We start from the raw sequence: 11,743 nt of genomic DNA on the forward strand, positions 1-11,743 counted from the left end.
TGTTGCCACCGTGGATTTGGTGGTGTCTGATGTTGTGTGTCAAGGTGTTCTCGATGGACATAACTTTAGCGATGGCCTGATCCATGTGTCAGGGTTTTGCGGTTATAGCGTGTCGGGAGAGTTTGATGGTTTGCCTATGCGGGCTGGAGATTCCTACTTTGCGAGTAGTTCGCATGTGGTCAAATATTGGCCTGATCCATGTGCCAGGGGTTTGCAGTTGTAGCATGTTGGGAGAGTTTGGTGGTTTGCGTGTGCGGGCCGGAGATTCATACTTTGCGAGTAGTTCGCATGTGGTCAAATTTGCATTGTTTTTGCACCGTTTTTCATCAACTCTTACTCTTTTCTCTCAGTTAATCGATGAAGCAAATTTTTTGCCTCTGATTTGAAAACAAAGAGACACTGGTACCCGTGAACGCAATATTTTGCTATTGCTCCATTTTCTTGGTCATCACCTCCTCTCCCATGACCCTGAACTTCTCCTGCTAAATGGCAACCTTGCGCTCCTCAAGTTCCTTGAGCTCCATCCATCCAGGTGTCCTTTCTTGTTTCCTCCATTTCCTTCCTTATTGTGATCATCTTGTAGCATCTCCTTGTACAGAAATCATCTTCTCCTTTCTTGCATCCTCCCTGGAGACCTCATATGCATTCGCGCCTCTGATCTTCGAGTGGAACTCCCCCTCCCCTCATCATTATCTTCATCGCCAACATATTGTACATCTTCAAACTTAGGAGATGAGAAATGACTCGACTCCCAGGATAAGATAACAAAGGGATCACATAATTAGGGCCTGCTCCAACATTACTCAGTCAAGGCGCACCTAGTCCCACCATACCATACCATACGAGCATACATATATATGCAGTACAAGCAACACGTCCTAACAAGTCTCAAAAAAGCTACCAAACCTATATTATCTGGGGGATACTACGGCCTACGCCATTGCCATGGGCATCATATTCACACCACCAAAACTCGATGCTTCCGGCATCCGATCTGATCAACCACGTCCATCGTCGCCTCCTCGATTCGATGTTCGTCGAGGGCAAAATGAAACCAAACCCACAGGAAGACCCGGAGGAAGCTGCCGCCTACGGCCGGGCTCACAGCAGCACGTGCTCGACGTCGTTGGGGAACCGCTGAGGCTGGCCGCGGCGTGGCCAGCTGGGTGGAGACGGTGGACGGATCGACGCCGAATCTTGCTGCATGGTTCTCTTCTTGGGCTCTCCTGACGCCGCTGCTCTCTTCTTGCGCCCGCTCCATGACGGCACTGCTTGATTCAGATTTCTCCTGTTGGTGTGCATAGGTGCTGCTTCAAACACCTCGGGCTCGTCGTCGAGGTCGACGGGGTTCGAAGCTGAAGCCCCCATCTGAAGCAGCTCTCTGCGGGTAGGAGGTGCTGCCCAGCACAGTGGATTCACTGAAACAAAGAATAGCCACACATGCAGAATTATGTCAGGAAACAGCAATGGCATGGTTGGGAAAAGAATATGTATGCATCACATCGCCAAGTCAGTAAAAAACTAGAAAACATTATAGATGGTACGAAGACCAAGAATGATGAATGTAGAACATAATAAGTAGTGCAGCTCATGCACTCGTTCATTGATCCATGCTCATTAACAATTTCCCTTGGAAGATGCATATTAGTAACACACATGTTTCCAAAAGGCATTTGTCATGGTTACCATTTCCACAATCATACTTGATTTGAAGCATGCACTATCTGGCAGCTTAGGGGATTGATAAGAAAATATTTCTGAAAATGTATAGCAGAAAGGGCTAACAGTACGGAAAATCTTAGACTGAATTCACACACCTTCAACTGGCTCAAGAATATCCGGTAATTCACGAGTTGTTGCTGAATATTTACGCTTCCTGACATAATCTTCTTGCAGAGGCTTTGGGATAGCAAACGAGAACTGGCCTAAATAAACCCCTTGTCGAACGTAGAATGGATTCTCTGCCAAGTACCTGAAATATCAAAACGATGATTGTATCGCATCTGGGAAGAACATGCCATAATTTGGCGTGCTAGATCAATTGGGTGCTGTAAGTAACAAACGGTAGGTAAAAGTAACAGAATATGAATTCATCAGCTCACCTCTCAATTTCAACCATTGACCTTAACGTTGTCCCAGCTGGAGAAGTGTAATATCTGAGAGAAAGCAAAATAACAAATATTGTTATGATCAAGTATGTTGCATGTCGGAATACCACAAGCAAATAACTTTGGAGAACAGATTTCATGATTACTAGAGATTTAAATTGGCATCACCAAAACTGATAAAACATATAAATGGTTGCTCAACAGCACAGGGTTATCCTCCTTTTCAGGGAAACAATGGCTGTCAAACTGACATATTATAAGAGGCAAATGTTTTATGCTATCAAGAAGCATGAAGTATTTCTTAAAAAGAGGCATGGAGTACAGTACTGTGTAGTTTCATGAATCATAGCTAACAGGAATAAACCACAAAAGGGCATGCTAATACTTTACCAGTTGTAGCTAAAGCAAAGAGACTGATCAAGAACTAGATCAATCATTCCATGAATGATACGGTGCAAAAAGCTATTAAGTAGAGTGGAAGGACTAGTTTCTGAAAAAAATGCAGTGGAAGGACTGAACATGGAAATGACCAAAAGACTTGATAATAACAAATCACAGGTATTAGTGCAATGCAGGAAAAGGAACAGTGGCATACACATCTGCAAACTTGCTGCAACCCTCCCCCCTGATTCTGACCTCCCTATTCCAGCCAACAGGAGTTTGGGCAATGTTTGGCTTGTCAATTGCCCACACCCTACTTGCATCTTGTGACATATCTTCTGGGTCATCACATGATAAAACACGGTTCCATTCACGAGCCCTTGCACACACAAAAAGTTCCTCGGAAATAGTCTCACGCAGCTCTTCATATTTCTCCTTTGTTGGAACAATCCTCCATTTGAAGCACTGAGCGCACTATACAGTATAGTGCCCAATAGATGGTAAAACTCTGGAGTGTCCACCATACTTTGTCTTCGGGGGTATTTGCTGCAGTGGAGTAGAGTCATATATGGGCTCGGCTAACTGGAATTCCCTTTGCTGGCGACGTGTGGTCTGCGGATCATAAAGGACAAGCTGCTTTGATGCGTCTTCTTCAATTGAGTAATCCTTGTCAGTATAGTCATCATCATCACTGTCACTGGTAATAAGCCTCTTTCTTGAACGCTTGCGAGGATGAACCATCCCTTTCTCAGGGTTATGACCTCGAAAATTCCTCATGAGATAACTATCTTTTCCTGCAACAATGGCCAAAAGGTTCAATAAACAAAAAAGCATGGTTTGAGTACAGTTATCACACATTGTTCCAGGTAAAAAAAACATGCTGCACAATCAATTATCATATCGCAGTTGCAAGAAATCAGTACATTGCACGGCTCCACTATTTACCACCGTAAAAAACAGAAGACAGAAACACGACCAATTCTATCATATTAAATAAACCTGTAAGGCTGTACTAACTACAACTATGCCTTTGGTAGGACTACGGTTACCTCGTAATCATCGCTGCACTCAATAAGCGAATTCGACAAAATTAGAATGACACCAAGACTATCTGTAAGATGCAGTTATGCAGTGGCATGCAAGATATTGCACATTTATATTGACGGAGAACACCACATTACACTAAAAAAATTCAGAGGCACAGTATCAGGCGAAGCAAATGTAGAACGAAAGTCGAAAACACAATGACTTCCCTGGATGCTCTTCATAGGTTACACAAAACATGTCATTAGCATCACACAACCTAACCGTTTGGACAGCTCGGTAATCATGCTATCTTATGTGCAAATCAACCAAGTAAACAATGGTGCTGACATATCACAAATATATTTCTGCAGGAGGTGAGAAACCAAACTCACAGAAATAACGGCAGCAGTCAATTGATACCCCATCGTCCATATAAGGCAAATTACAAGCGTTAGATATTGACTAGCGAAGGCATGTGCACTGCATATTTATCAACAACTGCCCATACATCCAGGTTCCAAAGCACATAATCGCCCACACAGTGCTGTGAACAAGCAGAATCAGGGCAAATACTAAAGAGAAGAGGTTACACTAACAAGTGTTTTATTTAAGACCCAAGGTGCATTGGTAATAAAGTGCTGAAGTCCAACCAACCTAACATAAAGCCTTGCCTTTTCTGAATAAACTACAAGGTCGCCACCAATTTTGAGCACACCAAGTTTAATTATAGCAGCCAGAAAACAGTGCTGCCCCTAAATGGCTAACGTGGGCGACAAATGGCCAAAATAAGCCACCACATGTCACCCAATCAGGCTCCCTGAATCAAAGCCATGCATCAGGTGGTCAGCCACACATGCTCGCATTCGCATACAACCAAACCAAACAAGACGGCCGCCGCATCATCAAGACCCTGCCTGATCGAGGACGAGGCCGCAGCAGTACAAGTTACAAGAATATACATCCGCTCTAAATCGTCACAGCAAATTAAAGAGCATCTCAAAATCGACGGGCTAGAGCGGGGACAAGATGGGACAAATTAATCAACAGGGAGGCAACGCGGCGAGGGCACCACCACCAAATGGACGGACCTACCACCGGATGTCGGAGAGGCAAATAATCCCAAATACTCCATCCGTTTCTAAATATAAGTCTTTTTAAAGATTTCAAATGGACTACCACATATGAATGTATATAGACATATTTTAAAGTATTCACTCATTTTGCTTCGTATGTAGTCACCTGTTGAAATCTCTAGAAAGACCTATATTATATATTATATTTAGGAACGGAGGAAGTAAGAAGCATGTTCCCAGACATTGACAGGGGCGGACACTGGCTAACATAAAACACCCACCCACCACGAACCCCACCGGGCGACACGGAAAAGGGCCGGGCTTTGGCTCCCGAAACTGGCTAAAAAGCGAATCGGCCGAAAGCACGACGGCGGTCCTCGCAGGAACCGCGGCGGCGAGCCGGGGCCGCCCCTGGACGGTCTCTTCGCCCGCGAGAGACCGAATGCATGTCGCCCTCCGGCCGCGTCGACCCCCTGCCGTGCCGACTACCACGCGCGATCACGGACGGACGGACGGACGGAGGGAGGGAGGGAGGGAGGAGGCGCGGACGTACGCGGGGTCGGCGGGGGAATGCGGCGGGCCGGCGGCCGGGGAATCCGAGGCGGAGGGAGCGAGGAGGCGGCGGCCCGTGTGGGGCGGGAGGAGGTGGGTGCGCTTTCTGTTGTTGCGCTCCTCTCTCTCTCTCTCTCTCTCTCTCCGCTGCCACTCTGCATGCAGGGATGAAGGCAGCAACAGCAAGCGAACTCCCCTCTCCACGCGATGAAAAAGGCAGGTAGGTGGGCGAGGCCTCTTCAATGCGGAGTGTTCATCAATGCGCTACAGTGCGGCGGCCGTCAAGGAGGGCGCGTGCCGCCGTGTGGGTGAGCCGAAGGTGGGGAAACGTGCCGCATGGCCTGTGCCGCTGTGCGGTGCGCCGGGCGCCACTCACCCCACCCGCGCCCGTTATCTCGCCCACGACGGCACGATCTAGTCTATACTTCAGTTGGACTGTTGGGGTTTCTCGAGTCCAATATTAGTTGGTCTTTCTTTTTTGAGAATCAAAATTAGTTTGATCTAGTGTAGTACTACTAGTTGTTTGGAAGACGACCATAAAGGATTTTTTTTCTAAGTAAAGAAAGAAGAGCTGATCTAGAGGTTTTCCAGGATAACCAGTTTCGATCGACAGGGGGTTTTTGCTCGGACGAGTAGTTTTTCTTTTAAGGGCATTTACAATGAAGGGGCGCTTGTTTAGGCGCTTAGAACATAAAATTTTATATACTAGCACATATGCCCGTGCATTGCAACGGAAAAAAAATTACTACAAAAGACAATTGGTTATGTCAGTGAAACATACCACATTTGTTTTGTTATTTGTCCATACCACATCGTCAACAGGGTTAGGCATGACCGAACATAAACATATTCAAATAAATAAGTGGCAAGTTATAAACATATCCTATAAACATGTAATCCGTAAAAATTCCTGAGCAACTCAAAATGTGAGAAAAGACTAATCCATCAACTATGAATATGTATGAAGCTGTCTATGACCTGGATATGCTAATTTAGATTCAGAATAGAACCCGCTTAAAAGACAGCGCTTTCAACTAAAAAAAGATTTATTCCCTTTTACCTTCATGCTTCAGAAACAATAAATTGCAAAGAATCACCTGCCATTTAGCTTGCAAACTTCAGCCAGCAAGGGTTTCGACCACGTCATTCTCATTTGGGCTCATTTGAATAAACGTCGAAGTTTTTGAGTCTCCATCTGTAGTGCCTTATGCATTATAGTTTGTCACACTTTGATAAAACTTCTATTGGACATCTTCTTTCCAAATTAGAAAAAAAAAATGAAAACGTTCCACTTGAAAAACAAAATTTTAATAGGGCATTGATTAATTCTGAACCGGATTGTAAAAGATGCATAATTGGTAATGGGAATTACACACGAGATGTAGAATATATACCTGAATATGGGCTAGTTGGTAATAAGTAGCTGATCAATACGTTAATTCTTTTTATAGTGAACTAATGCACATAAAAGGAGGTTTAGTGCCTATCATTATGAAAAAGCCTCCTCTGAGTTCATTATATAAGAGAACATGCCGGCATGGGCCCCTACCTACAAACTGGAACTGGACACCAACTAAACTGTAATACATTTTTTTTTTGCATTCAGTTGAGGTACTTGAGATGTGTTTTGGCTGTAATAAGCATCGCCGAAGCCTTTCTGAAGTTGGAATTCCGATAGTACTCATAAAGTAAGCCAATGATTACTCTATATCTGTACTCCCCACGCCGCTAAAAAAGTCGGCAAAAGTGAATGGAGGGTTGCAGCAGAAGAAGCAACTTAGGACGTCTCACAAAACAAAAGAAATCAATCGGAACCCGGAAATATATCCACCAATCGCAGGGGGCAAACACCTCTCTGATCTCATGATGCCAAATCCCGTCACCACACCCTGTCAAATAGTGGCGTCGAGAGTCCTCTATTTACCATTGTATATTCTTATCTGAATCCACAATGCCATCCTCTAGAGTCCCCTTCAATGTCCGTGTTCCCTACTATTGCCTCTTCGATTCTGAATTCCTTCCTTATATCTTCTCTATCACCTCGTGCCCTTCCTAAATTAGGATTTTGATTTCCTTTCTTCATTGATCACAGAGGACCATCACTCAGGATATCAGATATGTGCTAAGGAACTGAACTGTATGAAGTAGGAATTGACAAGCAAGTTACAAAAGGTTCTGCCAACCTGAAATTCGTCTTCGACGTTTCCAGAAAATTACACACCATCACAGTATCTTCACTTTAGTTGTAAAAATCTGCAAGTTTAAATGACTATTTCTCAGCAGATTTCAAAGTGTAGTGCCTTTATGATATCACTACAGAGAATGAATCAGAAAGATCACTCCCACTGTCCCACATAAAAAAGATATTATTCTGTCACTATAGAGAACAGCAAGATATTATTCTATCTCAAACAAAATTGAACAATAGGTCTATAGCTCGTTATTACAATAAACTCGACTACCATACAAAATAACAGGCTACAACAAATTTTGTGACAGAAGTTAGAAAGTAGAAATCTTACAGCTTCAAAGCTCTAGCGGTTGTTGGCTTGGAGCTCCTGAACCTTCTTTTCGCATACAGTGCAGGTCAAATATCAGCCTCTTGTTATAGTCACAGTACGATCTCCCCTGAAATCCTCCTCACGGCCACCATCTCCAAACCTTCATGGGCCAGCAAAGAAGATAATAAAACATGCCAAACAGATTGACAAAAGTGTCATAACAAGTATATATTTTTAATTGCAGTAGAAAGACTGAGCCTAGGAGTATCTATTTTTTGTTTCGTTCTGCGTTGCATTTGCACCTGCACAAAAATTGATCACTACATTCTTCCAAATCTAGAATGTCTAGTATTTGCCAATCTGGCTCATTACAATCATCATACAGGGAATCTCAGCATTGAGAAAAGGAAGATACAAAAAAGAAAAAAAGAGGAATAGACAAAGAAGAAATTGTTGCTAGAAGATAACCCGGCCTATATGACTACATTGATCTAGGCAAAGATCTTTACCCAAGATCCTTCTCTCTAATTATCAAATATTCACGCTTGGAGTTAAAACCAAACAAACTTGCATCTTGATCTGCCTAGACTTTTTACTTATAACACCGACCATACACTGCACTTTATCCACAGTGCAAACTGAAAGACATGCAGTTCTTGTTCCAGAACCGAAGAGATATGCATGCATATCATGGTACTGAAAGATGATAGAGTTGTGATATGTGATATATAGCAAAGCTTGCAACGTGGAAAATCAGAACACAAAATTTGAATTGATCTAGTGAGCGAATGATGCTTACACAATCTGAATCCGCTGCTGCCAATGCGGGGCGGGCTAACTGCGGTAGAAGGTGCAGCCCCTGCTGAACTGGAAGGACGACCCCTTCCACTATGCACCCATTGCACAGATCACAATCATACCCTGCTCCACCAGCTCGAGCATCTGAATTTCCAGAACAAAAACGGCCTAGCTAGGTGAAGAAGGATTTAATTTGCGTACCAAGGTGCCAGGTGTCGTGGTCGTAGATGTGGTCGATGTCGAAGTGGAGATGAGGGCTGACACGCCCATGAAGTCGGCGAAGAAGGCCACCAAGCACAAAATGCTAGAGTCCAGAAATACAGGCAGATTAATTCTACTAAAGTTTTAAGATATTGAAATCTTTATGGTTTGATAACATATGAATAGAAATTTAGAAAAAATGGTCGCAAGTCATACAACAGACAAATAAATTTGCCCAAGAACTGATCCTCCATGTCCGGAGAGAACAATCACAGCTACATGGAAGATTTCAACATGTTTAATTGAAAACCTTTGAGAATATTAACATCCTCCAAAGTCTGAATCTCTCCACCTTCCAATCTTTGGGCATCGTCTTCCATGCGATAAATGTAACTACTTCGCATGAAAGGTATAATATAAACTCCCAATAGAAGGTCAGAATAAACTTGTTCAAATCCTGCACTTGTATTGATGGACAAAAGGTTCATGACTTGCACACAGACAACTCTTTTGGGCAAGAAAGGGACCCATTCGTTGTTGCTTCTTTGTTTCTCTGATCAGCTTTTGCTAGGACTGAACTGAAGAAGAGGTCATTTAGATTCAGATCCTAAAACCTAGTTTGTTGTAGAATCCCTAACCGAATTCCAAACTTTTTCCAAGAGCAGTCATTGTACATCATAATTTACCATGTGATACATCGGAAAAAAGGAATGAAAAAATGCCATGCTACAAACATAATATAACTGAATATCGCATTGTCATATACAGTAGGGATTATAAGACGCATAGCTCTAATATCATCATTTTGCATAGGGAAAGGCTTTAGACTTTTAGCGCATTAACCTCAAAAGATGGTGCTAACAATAGAAAAGAAGTGGCTTATATTTAGAGAAGTAGTACATGAATAAAAGGGAAGCAACATACATAAATAGCAAGATATTCTATGATACACACACATACACACACATCAGGTTTCTGGTGGTCCACACAGTATCAGAAATAACAATATATATCTAGAAAAGAACTATGTGGGGTTCGGTTGTTCTGATCAATTGAGAAAGCCATAGCCTCCTTCCCACGAAAGAGCATGATCCGTGAATTGCAGCAGCTAGCCACTACAACATGAGAGGAGCATAGTAGCACGACAACCGTCGGTGACCCAAGTGTAATGGAACTAACTGCTTCTATGACCTTAATACGAATTAAATTGATGTACCAAATATGTTTGCCAAGATAAATCCGAAAACAAAACTGCTTGTGTGACCTTAATATGAATTAAATTGCTGAACCTCAATATAGTGGAAAGATATTAATAACCTACAGGGTAAGACTTCCAATCCTAAGGTTTGCTAGCAGGCATAACAATGTGACTCCCAGCATACACCAACAATACGAAAAGATTAGAGCTGGAAGGCATCTGAATTCCTAATACAAAGAACATGATGGGCAAAAACTAATTCAAGTTGACCAGAATCGAATCCTACAGCTCACCCATCTTCTGAGGTATGGGTTCCTTCTTCCAAAATATAATTTTCTCTGCAAATTCAGATGACCGTTATAAGAATAATTAATACATGGCATGTCCATAAATTATATCTGAAACAAAATTTGTTGAAGCAAGAACTTGAGCAACAATTTCCAACTGTGTAGGTTACCTCTGATCTCAGTGAAGGACGAAGCAGCCACAGTGGATCCATGACCTGAGATGGCATCCTGTAGATGCCAAACCATAAAATATAGAGCATGTTTGCCAAAAGACCGCGGCACCTCTGATAGCTCAATTCGGTCGGATGAAGGTAAACAACAATTAAAACTAAAAAGGCGCAACAAAGATAAACAGAAAACAAGGCACGGCAAAAACAAAAAGCATGCATATATATCTCATTATGAGCGCCCAGATCTTGTTGGAGCTGCTGTGTCTAGGCACAAAAAAAGGTCAACACCTAACTGTAACTTCTTTGTACAATTAAAGAAAATCTGCAGATATACATTTGTTAAGCAATAGGAGCCGGCGTACCCATGTGTCTTGAGACTCCACACAATGTAAATTAATTAGCAAACCATTATTCTAATAACCCGATTAGCTCCCACCATCATAACATGTTTTGAATCATATGGAAGGAGAGTTACTCTCATGTTGTATTCATGTGGGAGTTTACCTCAAGGATCTGTGACTGAAACTGGCTCGGACAAACACACAAACACCTTGTGTGCAAAAAATAACTGAGAACATCCACAAACACATACGCATACAAATTTGAGGTGGAGGGCAGTGCAGATGGGACGGCTAGGTAGCCGGCAAGTGCAACGACGACCAGCTGGCGGTGGCTCTGGTTGAGCGGCGAGCGCAAGCCCTCCCGGGCGGAGCACAACGAGGAGCTCGGGCGCGCGGGAGAGAGGAGGAGCTCGGGCACGCGGGGCAAAGGAGGAGCTAAGGTGTAACTGTGTAGGTCACCGGATCGATCGCCGCCGCGTGGGCCGCGTGCCTCCTGGCGGCTGGCAGGGAGAGAGAGAGCCCGAGCAGCCGTGTTCGTGTCTGTCCATTTTTTTATTTACATCCCCGGACGAAACGTTTTCTTACTTTAAAACAGGGACTGCGGGTTGATTTCTGAGAAGTGGAGGGACTTTTCTGTAAAAACGTCGAAGCGATAGTTCATTATTAGGGATATATATATATATATATATATATATATATATATATATATATGTATATATATATATATGTATATATATATATAGGGAAAATAGATTCTACCATTTAGTGGTAGTTACCTCCACCTTTTAAGCCGTTGGATTCTTTTAGATACGTGCTTCTCTAATCGGGTCGTAGGTGCAAAGGTACTGCCGGTTTCCAGATCCAATCCAATAACATACCAAACTTTCCTACTTTCGTGCCTCTATAAATTAAAAAACAACAGTAGATCAATTAATCTCCTCGTTTTCCAATCTACCTCACACGATGCTGCCGTATGCGTGACCACCGCCGCCGCCCCACCATGATGAATCAGGTGCGTTCCACAATCTAATGGGCATGACCTGACCATCCTGCTTTTTCTCCTTTGTATTTGCTATAAACAGCTAGTGCATCTAGGAGAATTTTTCT

General features: G+C 43.0%; 1 protein-coding gene across 1 annotated transcript; it reads right to left on the reverse strand.

Moving 5' to 3' along the window:
* Window positions 1–790: 790 nt before the first annotated feature.
* On the reverse strand, window positions 791–3,279 carry LOC119331964 (methyl-CpG-binding domain-containing protein 2-like). Its single transcript, XM_037605142.1, has 4 exons — window positions 2,704–3,279; window positions 2,103–2,156; window positions 1,818–1,972; window positions 791–1,418 (listed from the first exon to the last, which is right to left on the reverse strand). Exons 1-4 carry the CDS (start codon window positions 2,820–2,822, stop codon window positions 1,102–1,104), a joined length of 645 nt encoding a protein of 214 aa, XP_037461039.1. The 5' UTR covers window positions 2,823–3,279; the 3' UTR covers window positions 791–1,101.
* Between the last annotated feature and the right edge of the window lie 8,464 nt (window positions 3,280–11,743).

The sequence above is a fragment of the Triticum dicoccoides genome, chromosome 7A (genome assembly GCF_002162155.2).
Source record: "Triticum dicoccoides isolate Atlit2015 ecotype Zavitan chromosome 7A, WEW_v2.0, whole genome shotgun sequence".
Lineage (NCBI taxonomy): Eukaryota > Viridiplantae > Streptophyta > Magnoliopsida > Poales > Poaceae > Triticum > Triticum dicoccoides.

Excerpts from the sequence above, each read along its gene's own strand:
- LOC119331964 (XM_037605142.1), bottom strand. The coding sequence starts at position 2,822 with ATGTCACAAGATGCAAGTAGGGTGTGGGCAATTGACAAGCCAAACATT. Across the intron at positions 2,157-2,703 it reads TGCAGCAAGTTTGCAGATGT|ATATTACACTTCTCCAGCTG; the intron begins GTATGCCACTGT and ends GCTTTCTCTCAG. Across the intron at positions 1,973-2,102 it reads TCAATGGTTGAAATTGAGAG|GTACTTGGCAGAGAATCCAT; the intron begins GTGAGCTGATGA and ends TTGATATTTCAG.